At 42.4% G+C, this 17,408-nt stretch overlaps 1 protein-coding gene across 1 annotated transcript in view; it reads right to left on the reverse strand.

Moving 5' to 3' along the window:
* Nucleotides 1–15,795, reverse strand: part of tnrc6c2 (trinucleotide repeat containing adaptor 6C2) — a 57,425-nt gene extending 41,630 nt beyond the window's left edge. The window contains exons 1-3 of the mRNA XM_073468928.1: nt 15,087–15,795; nt 3,830–3,930; nt 3,480–3,501 (exon numbers count right to left, since the gene is read on the reverse strand). Coding sequence (XP_073325029.1) covers nt 3,480–3,501; nt 3,830–3,892 — 85 coding nt within the window. The 5' untranslated portion in view covers nt 3,893–3,930; nt 15,087–15,795. The remainder of the gene's footprint in view (nt 1–3,479; nt 3,502–3,829; nt 3,931–15,086) is intronic.
* Nucleotides 15,796–17,408: the final 1,613 nt, after the last annotated feature.

Below are 17,408 nucleotides of genomic sequence, written 5' to 3' on the forward strand. Positions count from 1 at the left end.
TAAGAGCTTGTTTTGCACGTGGGGAGACCAGCCCCTACACTAAAATGGCAAAAATATTGCAAAAGAAAAGTTAACAGCTGCTAGCTTGTTTGCATTCATACTGGTCGCGTCCAGGTTAGGGTTGGGGTAACTTGCCATTTTCAGCATGTAGATTGCTAGCTCTGTAGGTTGTTGTTTCCCATAACGATTGCTGCCCAATGGCAGGCTTACACCTTCAGTCTGTGAATCAGACTATAGAAAAATATGTACATTTGTCACACACTCCTCTATGGGTGCATGTGTGTGTGCATGTGTGTGTCTTGGCATGTGCATGTTATGTTAAGGGTGGCCAACTAAATGATCGTGATTGCAGTGGTGGCAGAGATTGTGATGATGTGCGTGTATACTGGGGGTGAATAATCAGCATCCCTCTGAGGTAATGGGGAATAGGAGGGAGGGTTTGGAGGGCTCTGCGTCACAGGTCCAGCCTGTGTGTGTGGGTCTGGGGGAGGTGGGTTGGGGCAGTGGGACACTGGCTCCTGGAACCATGCGTTCGGTGAAGCTCCATGCCTAATGGGGGGCAGAGAAGTTAATTCCACTGCGTGGAAGCTTTATCTCATTTTCATACATATGAGCGCGCCGGGCCGAGATCGATTACCGCAAACAAATTGAAATGCCTGAGACCAAGGAGGCCTGCAGAGAGGAAAGCAGAAAAAGATGCCGAGGATGGGGGGAGGTGGTGTGCATGTGTCTATGAATTTCAGAGAGTGTATAAGGAAGGCAGAATTCACCGATATGGATGGAAAGGCACAAATCACTACCGCATACTGATTTTCTCTCCACCCGCATACACACACACACCTCTATTATTTAGTGTCACGCATTAAAACTCAACTCATTTCAGTTGATGCCACCCTCCTTTTAAGAGATAATGCATATGGGAGGTTATGAGCAAACTCACAAAGGTCCTGATGGTTTGCTGAACAATTAGTCTCAAATGGGCCCTCTTTCCCCTTACTTTTCTTCATCTTTCTGTCTGCATGAATACTCAGTACATACACACAATCACTTTCTCAGTCTATGTCGCTTTCCCTCTCCATCTCTCATTAAACATACCATAAAATAAATGTCCATGTCATTAGTCCTCTTCTATATTAGTGCTGTCATTGACTCCCGACTGTCATTTTTGGCACTTGTCTAAAGTACTCACTGCTTCATTACTTCCTTTTCTGCCTTTCCTTCCTTCATTTTTGCTTTTATCTGGCCACAGAACGCCCTGTTGCACTTCCTCTCCTTTCCTTCCTTCTCCCTCCTTCTCATTCATAGCTGCGCCCCCATCCATGGGCCTCTCTTACACACAGAGTTTTCAAAATTTCCCCTTGGACTCTCAGCATTTCCTTTCCTTTCCTTGCCTTTCCAGCTAGCAAAACTTGGTATGGCCCACATACGCATATTATACATTGTAGTTAGAAAGTATTAGGATGTGATACCCTTTCCCTTGTTTTGGCTCTAATCCGGCACATTGGATTTTAAATGAAACAATGAATATGTGAATGTGGGCTTGATATATACTGCCTGTATTTTAGAATGCAGAAGCACATAGGTCATAAACAAATATAGCAGACAACCAATGAGGTTTTCTATACCTAAATTATAACCAAAGTCACCCACCTGTCTTCCACCCATTGGAACTTGTCCAATGACTATCATACCACTAAAATTGGAGGACTATTTTGTTACCACAACCCCAAACTGTTCATCTACTCTCAATATTAAAAGTCTCAACAGCAGCTGAAGGTCTGCACTTGAAACTCTCTTCAAATCCAATGTGCTGCAGTACAGAGCTAAAACAAGAGCAATCACAATTGTAGTGCTGTAGTTACAACTGAATGTTTAAACACAAGGCACCCCTCAGCAATATACTGCTGAGCAAGGCATTTAAACCATAATTGCTCAAGTAAAAGTGTTCAGCATCCAACAAATATGACACATGAACTATGTTAGTGTGAAGCAGGGTATTCCTGGAAAGGAGCAGTCATACTAAGCCTGTGTAAATAAATAAAAAAGAAAACTGCACACATTAAATCTACTTCTCTCCTAACATTGTCTGTTGCTCTCTAAATACTTGTGCTAAGGATCCTTTGTCAGACTACTATAAATACGGATATTCTTCCATTTTTTTTAATTGAATCATAATAAAGCACTGATTTATTCTCAACTTGAGCACAAGAACAGTCGCACTAAATGCTTATTCAAATCAGAAGCGGCTAGCTTCGTGCAGAAGCTTTGAAACTTGGTTAATAGGCTGAGCTCACAGTCAGGGCAGTAAAGCATGGGGAGGGTAATTAAATAGACAGGTTATAGTTCAGGGCAAGATATGGTGACCTTGTTGAAGCCTAACAGTCATACCCAGATGGCCATGCTGCTGCTCAGAAGGGGGAAGGACAGGCGCTAACAGACAAAGCCACCTTGCTTGGATCACTCAAATTACAAAATGTGTTGCAAGCATTTTGCATTTATTACATCATCTCCAACTATAAATCCAGGAATCAGATCAGAGTGATGATGGGTGAAAGACAATGAAGCAGGATGCAATGCATGATAATGAGCCCTGGCCAAGATGCGTAAAAATTCAGGTCTAACAGCAGAGACATAATGCAGGACAACAGGAAGATTAAAGGGCCAAAGATGGAGGAGATATGGCCTCATAATCTGCTTAGGACCTGACTCACTGGCTCACACAAACACTCATTTATTTGAATTCATTCCTGTAGATTTTAGTTCCCTTAATCATGCCACTAAACACCAACGTCAAACCTAACTCTAAAGTCTAAATCTATTCTTAAAAAGTGGTGTCAATTCAAATGATTAGACAGATGTTTATAAATCTCTCACCTCAACAATTCACATGTCTGTCTGTGAGACAACTGAGAGCAACAGATGTAGTGCCAGGTATTTTGTTGACATTTCAAAGGAAACTGAAACAAATTTTTCAGCAATACAAAGATAAAATCGAATTGGGCATCTTAAGAGAACACCAGGGCACGTGAGGACACTGTTCTTTCAGTACTACCCTCCCTTCCTCAATCCCCCATCCCCCTGCCCACATCACACTCAGTGTGCTGTCTGGGTGCCCTCATGCTTCACTGCCTGGTGCTGCGGGCGTACTGGGCGTCACTCTGCATCACTCTGCATTACACTCCACAGTATTCGCTCTGCAGCCTGTGTGCCCATGTGTGTGTGTCTGAGAAACAGAGAGTGAAACGGCACAATTGTGCATGCATGTGCAAACTGTGTGTGTCCATCTGGGTACAAGAACGCTAAATGCTTTGTGTGTATAATGCGTGTATAATATATGTATGTGTGTGTGTGTGTGTGTATGCCTTTTCTGGGTCAGCGTGTGTTAATCAGAGCTGATTAATGTATAATCAGAGGTTGGAATGCAGTTTTGGAAAATGAGGCAGATGACGGGGTGCAGTTCACTTGATCATGACACTCACCTTTGGGTTTCTGATCAGCAGCCTGCAGGAAAAGAGAGAGAGAAAAGAACTTAGAAACTTAATACAGGGAGGTTGAAGTTTAACGATCATTCAGAACAGCAAATAGTGTGCCTTCTCAAACCATTTTTTTCCATTTAATGGCAACTTCAGTTGTTAGTTCACCGGAAGTTTTCTGCATAGAAATCAGCCAAAGCTATTGATTTCATGTAAAGCCATTGATTAGAAAAGATTGAAGATCTACTGTATAGCTCACACTCACAGTGCCAACTTAACTCCTGCTAGCAGAGACAAAATAGATATGCACAGCTTCTTTAATAGGTAAGTTGTGTGAACATGTGCCTCATTTTCACCTTTTTCTGAGCGACGTCCGTCTTGGTCTTTTCTTCTTGTTTTTTCTTTTTCTTTTCTTCCATCAAATGGTTCTCTTTCTTCTGTCGCTAGCTTCTCTCAGCTGTCCAAGAACAAAGGGAAAGAGTAATGAGTGAAGCATGAAGGAAAAGAACTAGGATCCACTTAAATGCTTACTTGTCCTTCACTTTTTTATTATTACAATTATGTGGACCCGTGTGCATCACACACTACCGAAGCATATTCATCTTGTCCACCAAGTGCACCAAAGAATGTGCACGATAATGTTTGCAAACAGACACTCGCATAATGCGCATATAAACTCTCAACCCCTTCCTTTTGATCCATGTGTAAGTCAGAGCCAAAGTGCACTCAGTGTCTGGAAAACCTCTTCCATCCACAATCATCACTTCAAATAAAAATCACATCAGGCAGTTCAGAGGAACACTTTCCCTTATGGTCAAAACTGAAAAGGAAAAGAGGAAGGGGTGGGGGTGGTGGGTGGGTGCAAAAAGGGAAAAAGGAAAATGAAAAAAGAAATGAAACATAAAAAAGGTACATTTATAAATGTGAGAGATTTAGACAGAGGGAGGGAAAGAGAGAGAGTCAACAGTAAGACTGAAGGCCAAAGTAAAAGGGCTGGTTTAAGGACAGCAGGAAACAGCATGAAAGTAAAAAGAAAAAGGATTAAAAGGGACCGAAAGGAAGTCGACGCAAAGGCCAACAGACTTACAGAGTAAGACATGAAGCCGTTTTTATAAAAGATCTGTTTCCAGTGGGCGTGAGTCAAACTAGCTAGATACCTAGCCCGGGGGCCAGGGAAACTAAGTGCTTCAGTTCAGCCTGTATTTCCTTTGGCTCAGCTTTAGTGACAGCTCCTGGAAACTATTAGAAGCATGACTTGGGCCATGGGGGCAGAATGTGTGTGTATTTAGACTTCACCAAGTGCAATGGAAACTAATCTATAATACAACACCATCTCATGTCAAATCAATGATGGAACTCTCTAAAATGTGGAAAGAGATTCAATCATAACTATGTCAGTCTAAAATAATGGCCTGGCTCTTTTTTGCTGGCCGTCCTGATAAAAGTACATGTATACACACTAGGGATGTGCTCGACTTGACTAGACGACCAGTCAATAAAATTTTGTCACTCTCTAGACAGCACCAGAAATACTTGTCGGTTAAACTTATTGTGACAATTAGCACCAAAATGTCTTCCTAGTCCAAATCATACTTATAAAAAAATATGATCATCAACAACGATGGTTCACTCATGCATGCAAGATGTTACACAACCAACCGCTACTATAATATATGCAATATTTTTAATTCTATTATATATGCATTACTCTTCCAGACAATGTTTAACCTTATGGTTTACATCGTGCTTAGTTTTGACTGTTTTCTGATTGTTGTCTTACTGTTAGACGAGTGGAAAAGTCTAAGTTTGAACCTCAGTGCAAAACGCCAGGGAAATTATTAGTCATTAGGAACACCCCTACTGTACACAAACACACACATACACATGCGTGTCTGCCTTGTACAATAGCAATTGTGCTTCATCTCTGTGAACTGGATAGACTCCAAGTTTCTTAGCTGTGCATGTTACGATGAACAATGGAATTCGTCTCAGTCTCGTTTTATCAGTTGTTAATAGTTAAATGATGATATTACAATGTGGTCTGAAAATGTATCATTAAAAAGAAATTAATCAAGCAAAAGATGTCAAACATTTGCTGGTTTAGGCTTCTCAAAAGTGAGAATGTGCTTTTTTCTGTCTTTTATAATAATGAAGTTAATATCTTTGTATTTTAAGAAAACAACAAGTGAATTCAAGGCATCACCCTTGAGCTTGGAGAAATGCAATGGACATGTTTTATTATTTTCTGACATTTTAAAGATCAAACCCTTAGTTGGATAATTGAAAGAAAAAAAAGCGAATTCAAGGGTTAATCAATAATGAAAATGAGTAGTTGACACCCTAATGTTGATTAATGTGTACTGTCCCTAACAAGTAAACCAAACACAACATATAAAATGTGCCTACACAGGGCCTTGGATATGAATCAAAATCTGAAAGTATGAATGAATCATAATGCTCATAACAGCTGATTAATGCAAGGCCCGCCCCCTGCTGTGCTGCCCACTGGCAGGGGGAAGGGGACTGTCAATCAAACAGACTGGAGAAGCCTCGCAGAGACTGTCTGATGGTGTGGTAATATCTCTATGACAGTATGGGAGAGACGGAAAGTAGTCAAGGGTTAGACAGACTTACTGATGGGCAGAGAAGAGAGATGGAGGAAGAGAGTCATTAAAAACTGCTGTCAACAGTTAGTTTAGAGCCAAACGCTTGGGAGGACTACCAGACGAGTGGCCAAGGCAGCAGGGTAAAATGAAAGAAAGGAGATATTCCTACATCATGTTATTTTCCTCTATCTGGATTTTCTCTTCTTCACTCCCTGTTCCGCCTATCATTGCTCTCTAATGCTCTCTCTCTCTCCCTCCTTCTCCCTTGCATTCACACAGTCCTATTTTTCATATTAAGGAGTCTGTGTGTGTGTCATTGTGCTATCTCAGCAGCTAGGGGAAAGCAGCCCTCAGGTAATAAATAGGAGTTCAAATTATGTGCGGATGCTTGTGAGCATTCAGATAATTATATGCAGTATATGCAGTATATGTGCAGTAGTTTATTTGTCAGTCATTCTTTTCCGCTATTTGAGCCTGTCAAGCCTCCCCCGAGCCATCTATCATGTATTGTAACACACAGCTACCAACTGCAATGAGCCTCTTCCTAAACCTACTCAACACTAAAATACCACGTACAAGGAAACAGAGGACAGGAAGGGTTGGTGCTTGGAAGACAGCAACAGCACGCAAGCAGAGAAAGGGGGAAAAACTGGCTGTGTGCTGGATTTTTCTTTCACCATTAGCTGCTCTACAAGGGCTGACCATGTAATTTGATGCTTAGATACTTTTTCAATACCACATGTGTAAAACAATGCAATATTCACATTTGATAGCATTGAAAGTATTTTAACTATATAAAAACAGATGACTGGGGAAATCCAAAATAGGAGTACAAATCTAATTTCATGGAAAACTTGCAGTTAAACAGTATTTTTGTTTTTGTACTGTAATGCTGGAGGCAATCTGATAGAACAGTTGTTATGTGAAATGTGAGAGTGGACAGTTGTCTTTTGAGCTGACGTAGTTACTGCCAAAGTTAGCTTCCCTCTTGACCTCTGTTGCTCCCACATATACACTTACCTGCCTCTCCTTGTCTCTCTCCCTCTCTCACTGAGTACTGCTGACACCAGCACCTCCTCAGCACTGACCCTGTGGTGTCTCTGTGCTGCCTCCCAGCATCAGGTTTACCCTCGCTGGCAGTATGACACTGCAATTAGGCAAACTATGTCCTGTTTTGAGGTTACTGACCTACATGGCCACAGTGTGTCATTCAGTCTCCTCCAATATTAAAGGGGCTTAGATCACCTTAGCTGGCATAATGCAGCCAGTAACTGAGACAGTGATTATTTAACTCTTGCCCTATTGGCTAATGGCTAGCCTTAAAAAGAGAAAATAAGTTAAAAAAATTATGCTTCCTTTTTATTCACATGTTGTATGATCCAAAGCTATAAATATGTATTCAATATCTATATATATTTGATATGGTCATTTAACACGTTAATAGCTTTAATTTATTGGAATAGACTGCCAGGTCTAAGCTAGCCTTTTCGCCCAGTTCTAGCTAAACTAGGCTAAGCACCTTTTGTACTGGATGAATAGATATTTAAAACATTACATTCATATTCTCTTCCAAGTCTCAGTAATATAACATGCATGCAAATCTCTACTGGATCTGATGCTAGAATAGGCACAAAGAGAAGCCTTGAGAGCAAAAATGACCAACAACCCCTCACATTTAAAAAGCAATTCTACAGGAAAAACAGCATATGAGTGACTGACTTTTTCTGCCTTCTTCCATCTTAAAGCTTAACCTATCCGGTTATCCTACATTGACTTAGTGGCTTCACTTATGAATACAAGGTTGAGTAGGAAAACATCCCAAGTCTCAAAACTGGGGCCGCTGGGAAATTGCACAGTGAGGCAGTATCCTCTCTTCCTGTGCTGCATATCCTGAGACTATAGGGCTAAGCTATAGGAGAAGGAGTCATGACAACAGGAATACACCATACAGGAATGAAAAGGGCTAGAAACTCACAACACACATAAATCCAGACACACAGAAACACACAGGGAAGCTTGATGTGCACAGGCAGGAGGCAGTCTGTCTGATGCCTGTCTTTTTCCGCCAGGGATGCGGAGGAGAGGGAGGTGGGAGGAGGAGAAGGAAAGATGAGGATGGGGGGGATGAGAGGAAAGGAAAAAACAAGCAGAGGATGAAAGCAGACGTGGAGAAACACCAATTAAGAACGACAGCCGCCGGAGAACCAGACAGGGCACGGAGAGAAAGAAGAGACTACGCTGGAAGAGGGAAAAGACAGAAAGAATCCTCACTGGAGAAATGGGGGAGTTGAAAAAAAAATGAACGGAGCACTATTGAGGCTGGCAGACAAGGAGAGACAGGGAATGGGAGAAAGAGACACTGAAATATCCATGCACCTTGATCGCTTGTATCAAGAGATGCACGGAAAAACCAAGGGGTGAGGGGGGAAAGCATGCAAGGGTGATTGAATAAGGAGAAGGGGAGAAGAAAGAGCATGTAAAGACAAAAGGAGGGAAACAACGAAACAGAAACTCAAAGGGAAAGAGCTGCAAGGAAAACATGCAGCTTCACGTGTTCTGAACGACTGTCGGATCAACCGCAGACACAACACACCAATCACAAAGGAGGGGGAGAGGAGGGAGGAGAAAGATGAAGAGGACTTTCCTCTTTCGGCAAAAACAGCAATATGGTAAGGTTGTGGCCACAGAATGTGGTAAATTCGCTCTCTGCCAACATTACCATTCAGCAAGACACCCATTCCTGTGGCATTAGAGGAGCCACAGGGCTCTCGAGCATTATTACATGGAATATTATCATGGACAGCCCTCACCTGGGGAACAGTTCCTCAAATCCTGCTACAGACCGACTACCCTTCACAAATGTCTGTGGGCTTGTGTCTGTGTTTACTCGACCTGAACGGCACGAGGAAAACAAGCCTGTAAATTCCACAGTTGATAAGCAGTAATAACAATGTTGCTGTTGGTGGGTGTTTCCATGGCTCTGTCACACTAACAGTCTCTCTGGCCGCTGAGCTTGCAAGCATTCTGTGCATACCAGCTTTGCTTTCAGCAGGTGGAGAGAGTGGCTTGTGAAAATACACAGCACACTTTATAGCTATGGGACTGGACTTGCTCCATGAACTGTGTCAGAAATATTCATGGTTGTTGGAACTGGTAGACGGTGGGGGGGGGGGGGGGGGGGGACCAAGACTGAGGGCGAACGGGGGGTGGAGAGCAGCGATGAAGGGGGACGCAAGGTGGAGAAAGAAAGTCAAAGAATCAGATAGCATGCGAGTCAGACTCGAGCTATAAATAACAGCTTTGAGGTTTGCCTCCAGAAAATTAGCTCTCAGTGTCTTGGCTGCTTCCTCTGCCAAGTCGATATGAAACTTTAACACGATGGCAGCTCATTAAATAGGAAAACAGCACAATGCACAAGACCAAGCAGGCCTGCTCCCTGCCAGCACCACAGCTAAAGCTTATTGAATTCAAGAAGAAGCTGTCAAGTCGAGCGTGTTGGTGTGTGCGTTTGTCTTTGCTTGTGAATGCTTTGTGTTCATGAGAATATGTGGTTGTGCATTTTCTGCATATGCCTGCATATTTCGCCTAGTTGTTTTAATGTGTGTGGGTGCCTGGCAGCTTAGAGGCTGTGAGGTGAATCCCTGTCTGAAGGTCTGGATAGTTAAGAAGCATTATTTGCATTAAAACAATAGCTAACCTCTAATGATTAACCTTAAGCAGGAACACCGCAAACTTGATACCATAGGCCAACACTGAGCACCTCTAACTGCAGAGTGGCAGTCATTACTTAGGCTTTATGCCACAGCCACAGAATGCATTTGTATAAAAAGAAAAAAAGATGAAAAATGCATCGATGGTATTTTGTTGTTCAGGAAACGGTGCTCACAACTCAGTGCAACTGTTAGCTTTTATGCATCCCTGAACGGATGTTTGGGAGGAGTTAGACATAAGTAGGATCTGAGAATGGTCTCTAACTTTTGTTTCAATTGCTGCACAGCATCCATCAAACTGTCAAGACCAGAAGAGCCAAACTAAATCAAAGGATGCATACCTACACACACGATGCATGATAGGACAAATGAGCAAAGCAGCTTGGCTTTACTCCCGTGAAGGTTACTTTGACATAGTCCGCCACACAAAATGTCAGTCAACAATTGCCTGGCCAACAGTGAAAGCAATGACATAGACCCTAAAAGACAGACAGAAAAATAAGTGCTGTGATTAGTTTAGACAAAATCCGCTCTGATATAAGGAGGTCCGAATAGAAGACAAGAAAAAGCAGAGAAGCTGAAAGGTAGCATGAACTAGTTTCTATCTACAGTATAGTAAAACCGGGCTACTTTTGTTTTATTCAACTATTGAGAAAAAGCATCTGTCACCCTACACCCTCAATAACTTCAGTTACACCCTGCAGATATTCCTTAACATTAACCATAACATAGTTCTTAATACATGCTGAGAATACTACAACATTAATACAGCCATTTCAGTATCAAAACATTAGTTGAGAAGGCACAATGTGATGTGTTGGGCTAACAGCTTACTTGTCCCAATTCTTAGCTATCCTCAGATACACAGAGCCTTAATTAATATAAATTAGGCTCTGCCAAACTCTGTTGTTAAAACTTAATCTGCCCATGAGAAATTCTAGTTTGTAATTCAACTGGGTCACAACTCAAACATCACAAGAAATGTTCTGTTGATCATTTTCAGCAGTTCTGCTTCATCAAACGAAGTTCACTAACAAAATACACATACAGTAAAAGTAAACACTTGAACCTCATTGACTCTCTCTCAAGTTGATATTAAGGTGACAAAACAGTCCGCACAGCAAACAAATGACCTGAGCTGACTAGCTTAAGCCATGGCCCTAGCATAGGGACAAGGCAGTGCATACTAGTGCTATTTACATAGCCTCAACTGAGAGCTTTGGAAGTGCTGTAGGGCCTATGTCCTTTTACATAATGAGTATGGCTGTCTAATGCTGGTTTGGAGCAGGAAAAAGAGAACACTGTAGGGTTGGATGTCCTGCATATTCTCTGTCAGCTTCCATGTGATGCCCCTCTCCTTCTCTTCACGTCTCTCCAATTAGCCGACATGGAGCAGAGGGAGGAAAGGAGGCACCCCCCCCTGAAACTCGGCACATTGAACATTCCCCTGGACCCCTGCCAAGACTCACAGGCAGCAGCTCGCCGGTTTGAGCTTCGCCTCCCCCACCCTCCTGCTTCCATCCCGGCCTGGCTTACCCCTGGTGGGGCCCCCTAAGCCCCTGCCCCCTCTATTGGCACACAAGTTGGACAAGAAGGAGGGGGTCACACAGAGCCCTAACTCCCCCCTCAACACCCATAGGACTCTTCGGTTACAACTCTCCTATACCTCCAACATGCATAAGCACTGTAATAAAGAACAGGAGGACCATTGGTCACAAGCTAATACCTGGTGGCTGCCCTCCAAACAGGACCAAAACATTACTTCAAACCCTCCTCTGAAAAATGACGAAGTATGGCACCATATAAAAAGTGAGTGCAGCTTACACTCTTACAAACTTGCAATCAGAAAATGTTAAATTTACAGATTGGAGCACTACAAAATAAGATTATGACTATCATAACATGAGATCACTTTCACATAACAAAGCAGATCAGTGTCAGACCTGTGGTGAACCATGTAGACCCCAGTCACCTCAACTGCAACACTGGTTTTCTTGAGACATTATCTAATGTAGACTTGACCAATCTTGTACAGCTCAGTCATAGACATACTAAAAAAATAAATCAAATCAAATCACAACACACCTCTGACAGTCAACTTGTGAATGTCGAAGTCAGTCTGGACACTTCACTGGAAGTGAAAATGACTGATTGTGACCGTTTGTTTTCAGGATGATGTCCATCCAAGAATTTCTGCCTTCCTGGTTACCCATCTCTACTACTCTCAACATCATGGTCAATATACACCACACTCCCCCCATGCTAGCTCTCAAACACATACACAAACACTCCTGCTTTAGTACAATGGCCTCACCAAACACAACCGTCTGGCAAGCCCTTACACTGCCCCATATACCTTCCAAATAGCCACCCATAGAGGAGAGGAAGAGGGTAATGGCTTTTGGCAGCCTCTGATTGAATCCAGCTGATTCTACTGTCAACGCCTCCCTACTGGTGCAGCACCCTGCGGCAGTGTTAAGCGTGTTATCTATCGGGAGAACTGTGCCAGTTGTTTGAAAAGCCTCATAATCACGGGCTCAGTAACTACCACGGTCAGGCCTGGGCTAAGGTCAATGACGGGGGGAAAGGGATAGAAAACACAAGCCACTTTTCAAAAGCACGACTAAGTGGGATTTCCTGGGGCAAACAGAAAACGTCTGACGAGGGATAGAAGTAACTTTTTGTTTGGTTGAAATCTCAAGACTTACTGCCGAACAGAAATAAAAATTCAAAACAGAAGAACCAAAACAATGTCCATGTCGGATGCAGTGACACAGGACAAGTTACATTTGTAAACCAGGCTAATGACAGCAACCTGGGGACCGGACTAGTGCTTGTGTTTTGTCTGTAAAGGGTCAGACGAGGGGAAGTGAGCTTTGGGTTTCCTTTTAAACAAATGACACTGCCTATTCTCCGATAAGGGGCTGCAGATGGGAGGTGCTGCCAGGGTTTGTCCTCATGGCTTTGTTACAATACAATCGAATCAAAACAATGTCTTGATGCCAACAGCCTACAGCCTGGTTGGATCCAGAGCCAATATGGGTTATGGGTTTCCTGCTAGAGCGCTGCCAAAATGGCAAAAGTAGTAATACAATTCATTGAGTCTGGGCCCCAGTGAGAGACTGAATCTCTCACTTTGGGTCTTTTCGCACTGGGAAGGAACCAATTATACAGGTCAAGGCTGAGATCATTTAGAGTTCTGCAATTTATGTGTCCGGATTTGCAGATGTTGGCATGGTTTGATTGATCCATGTTCTCCGTAGATTATCAGAGCTTTGTCTTAGAACCAAAAATAATAAAGACAAGTATTCCCTTTATACTCCTTGGATTGAACATTTGTAAGAAGATTCAAAAAAAGAGAAGCAAGGCTTACAACTTCATTGTATACCATTTCTTGTTCGTGGGTAACTCCAATGCCGGTAACCTAACGCTCATAGACACCCCCAATTTGCCCTAGTGCCCTCCAGATGAGCCACCTGCTGCGGTCGCAGTGGTAGCTATGGTGCAGCTGTGTCTGGGAAGGGTAAGCCCAACTGTAAGGTATTTAAGAAAACAAGCAGACTTGCTTCTTCCTCCTCTTACAAGGTTTTAGGTCTTTCCTTTCTCCCTATTCACTGGTTTCACATACACACCAGCAGGCCCCTGCAACATCTTTTCACAGCCTACCCCCTTACTGCGTGCTCTTCAGCCTTGTGGAAAGATGGGCGTGCATACGGGAGGACCCTTGACCCCGGGTAAGAAGAGGGCTCTGTGTGTGTGCGTCTGTGAGTCAGCTGGGGTGTCTAGGGCTTGCAGGAGGCAGCTCGCGACCTGATTAACAACTGCAAGGAATTAAACAACTGCCAGGCCTTTGAGCTCAACATAAATGGTCACAAACACTCCCATGGCAAAAACGACAGGCATCCCCACGTGTGTTTTCACTGGCTTATTCAGACTCTAACACACAACATCAACACATAACATGTGCGACAACATTCCAAGACGTGCCACAGGCACAAAAGGTGCACATGCGAATGTGTATGTACCGCACACACAAATAATTTCTTGAACAGTCTCCCCATCCGACTGCAAATGTGCACATGTATGTGTGCCATTGCCGCTCACGCGCATTTTTCATTTCATCACCTCACTGGTGTGTGACGATAGAGATAAGACTGTGGTGACAGAGATGTCAGAGAGGGGGGAAGGAAAAAGGGGGTTTGAAATTGAACGGGAAATTATGTACTTCAATTAAGACATGGAGGAGATATTAAAAGCTATACTCCAGTGCCTGGGGACAAGATGCAGGAAGGGGGGATGCAATGGAAGGCGACAGTTCAATCAGAATCCCCGGCTTTCTCATCGAGCCGGGGGGTGGAGGAAAGCAGGGACGGGAGACAGGACGGCTATGTTTAATAATGTACTTGGAATTAGTGTAGAGGAATGTACAATAGTGTGCAAGATATGTGCTGTGATACTGCTCCAGAATGAACCAAAGACTTAAGAGGAGTGACAACTGAAAAATTTGGATAAATGTAAGACTGCGCCTCTGTCACATTGAGAACTACGGCCAGAAAACAAAACATCCAACAAAAGTGTAACTATGCTTTCAATATATATACAGTTCTACCCTATCAATGATCCATCAATAGATAGCACCTATTGGCACACCATTGTCATATAACAACGAAAAACATTGGAAAAGGCAAGGCACTTCTCTTCAGTCAGTTCGAGAAACCATCACACTACACGCTCACATGTACAGAGTGTGTTCCAGTCCACTCAGCCAATCATGAAGGAGCGATGATATAACACAAAAGTTCCCAACATTTTCAACAGCAAGCCCATTCAGATAAACACAGATCAAATTCAACCTTATGATGAATGTCTGAAGGTAGCACATGGGAGATTACCTTCGATGAAATCAACCAATCAAGCATCACATAAAACAGATTTCTAATTTTGCAGGGGGACTCCCCTCAAAAATCCTTTGGGTGTTTGGGTGCTCACCACCCAGAAAAATGTGTTTGACTTTAAAATAATTTCTAAGGACCTGAATATAAACATTGTGGCAGCACAGGTAATCGTTAATGGGTGTTTTGATTATATGGGGCTTGGCGTTGCTTATATAGATATATCACAGAGACATAAGTTGATGCTATGAAACATAATGTTACCATATTGTTAGGTATTTTGCTTATTTATTCGACATCACAGCTAGCTTCGGTCCACTTTTCTCTTGCTCTTTCCAAACACCGATCAGCAATGACATTCATGAATTTATCAAAATAGAAAAACGCTACTGATTTGAAACTCACCTTGCGTTAACACAGCTTTGGCAGCTTTCAGTGAAGAGTCGGTGCATGGCAGAAAAAAAGATGCAGAAAAGCATTCTCCGATGTCTTTTCTAAAGTTACCCGTAAAGAGATGGAGCAGAGATTTCAGTCGCAGTTAAAGTCAGACTTGGCAGATAAGCCGACTGCCGCTGAAGCAGCTCTGTGACAAGATACCGAGGTAAACAACGGCTACTCAGCCAGATATACACACAGCAAGTATGGTAATTAAATGCTTTGAGCAAAAAAGAGACATAAAAAATATGCCGTAAAATTACACTCGTCGAAAAACAGTTTGTTAAAACGTCACGATATAATGGGGGGCGGCGAGGGGAATGAAGCACCACTAACAACAAAAACAAAAAAAAGGAAAAAAACGGACACGAATAAAATGACTTTTAAAAGCAGCTAAAATGTGTAAGCTAACGATAGCGCTGGTTGGCGTTGTACGTCGTCGACCGTCAGGAGAGAAAACGGGCAGTTTTCGGTAAAAACAATCGCCGATGAGTTCTCGCGTATTAGAGCAAGACGGCCAGCCAGCCAACTTGTTTTAAAGTGCAAAAGAAATTTTTTTGTTTTTTTTCTGTTTAGGTCGCCAGCTGGACGACTAGCGACGGGCTGGCTACCGCGAATGCAAAGTGAGAAACGACTCCGGGGAAATACATTCTGTGTGGATCCAGACAGCGGAGCGGACAGTCATGGTAGGCGTTCAGTGAGCTCTCGTTGACAGTGGTCTCGCAGCCATTTTGTTCAAACTAACAACACTGCAGTCTCCCTCTCCTCCTCCCAGAGAGCACACAGACCAGGAAGTGGCTCCAGGTACGTCACTCTCGACCAACCAAAACAGCAGACGCTAACTCCGCCCACCGCCCTCCGGCCCGCCCCCACACCCCCGTTCTGTTCTCCAAACCTCCACAGAGGATGGTCAGGAGGCTGGAGCTCATATTTCCAAGGTAATTGCTGAAGTATGCAGCTAATACTTTGTGCTTCAAAAAGAAACAAATGTGAGGCTGTTACAGATTTTGGGAGGATGGATGATATTGTAAAGACAGCAAAACATGAACCACACTGTAATGTTGTCAAAGCAATATGCTCGAAAAAAACTGTTAAATAGGCTACCAAGTATAAAATTAATACTGTCTAGTACACATATGAAATATCATGCTCTTTAGATTATATTTAGAGCCTTTACTGTAGGCTGCTCTATCAATGAGACTATAACAACTAGAGCCTAAACAACACTTGATTTTTGAGGCCAATGCTGATACGATATAAGGTGATGACAGGTGATTTTGCAATGATCCCTCAACTGTGGTAATCAAACCCTTGCGCCAAAGATATTAATGTAGGCAGGATTTTACAGTTCAATAATAAACTAAAGTGTAATCTAAAATGACACCAGTGCACTGAAATAGTAAACTTTATAGGGAATTTAATAATTTAAATCATCCCAATCATCCCTTACTGCATTATTATCTCTTAAAACAATAACTTTCATATTGGTGTTCATTGAGTAACATATATGCACATACAGATATATCTGTAATAGGCCAATATTGGCCGACCGATATATCAGTCAGGTTCTAATATCAACAATTCAACAAATGACAAAGAACTATATATAATATTAATGGTTTCAGTTGTTATGACAAATGTGTAGAGAATTATCACCTGACTGTGCAGCTTGCTTCAGTTCTACAGAGCTGTTTAGCAAATTTCAACTCATTTTTCTGGTTTTATGATCACTCTTACTCCTCATCAGCATCATTTTCAGACACATCAGGCAACGCTGTGTTTGCAGCTTGTTGGCCTCAAATGGTAAAAATAAATACTTTACTGTGGGTAAAAGTGGCAATACCTTGATATAAAAAGAGTTCATTACAAGTAAAAGATCTGCTTTCAAAATGTACCTACTTTTAAAGGGTAAGTGCACCAGTTTTACACATTAAAGTGTGTTTACAGGTCTTGCTGAGTACCACTACATACGTGAAAAATGTAGTATAAAGCCGTTTGTGGCTTGATAGGAAGATGCATGTAAACTGATAACTTGCCTCCAATGATGTTACTCAGTGGTTAAGACTGAGTGGATCACCAGTTAGCCTTCATTTTCCAAGTAGATTAAGTTGCTGGTTGCAGATAAAAAAAATAGCATGGTGAAAACAAGGTTTATAGGGAACCCATCTAAACACTGATTGTATCATTATTCTCTTATTTTCTTCCTAATGATACATTAAAGCAAAGAACTTGTCAATTGCCAGTTTAAGTACTTTAAGTCATTTGCCTCTCTAAGAGTGGTATTATACATTA

The sequence above is a fragment of the Pagrus major genome, chromosome 1, assembly GCF_040436345.1.
Source record: "Pagrus major chromosome 1, Pma_NU_1.0".
Classification (NCBI taxonomy): Eukaryota; Metazoa; Chordata; class Actinopteri; order Spariformes; family Sparidae; genus Pagrus; species Pagrus major.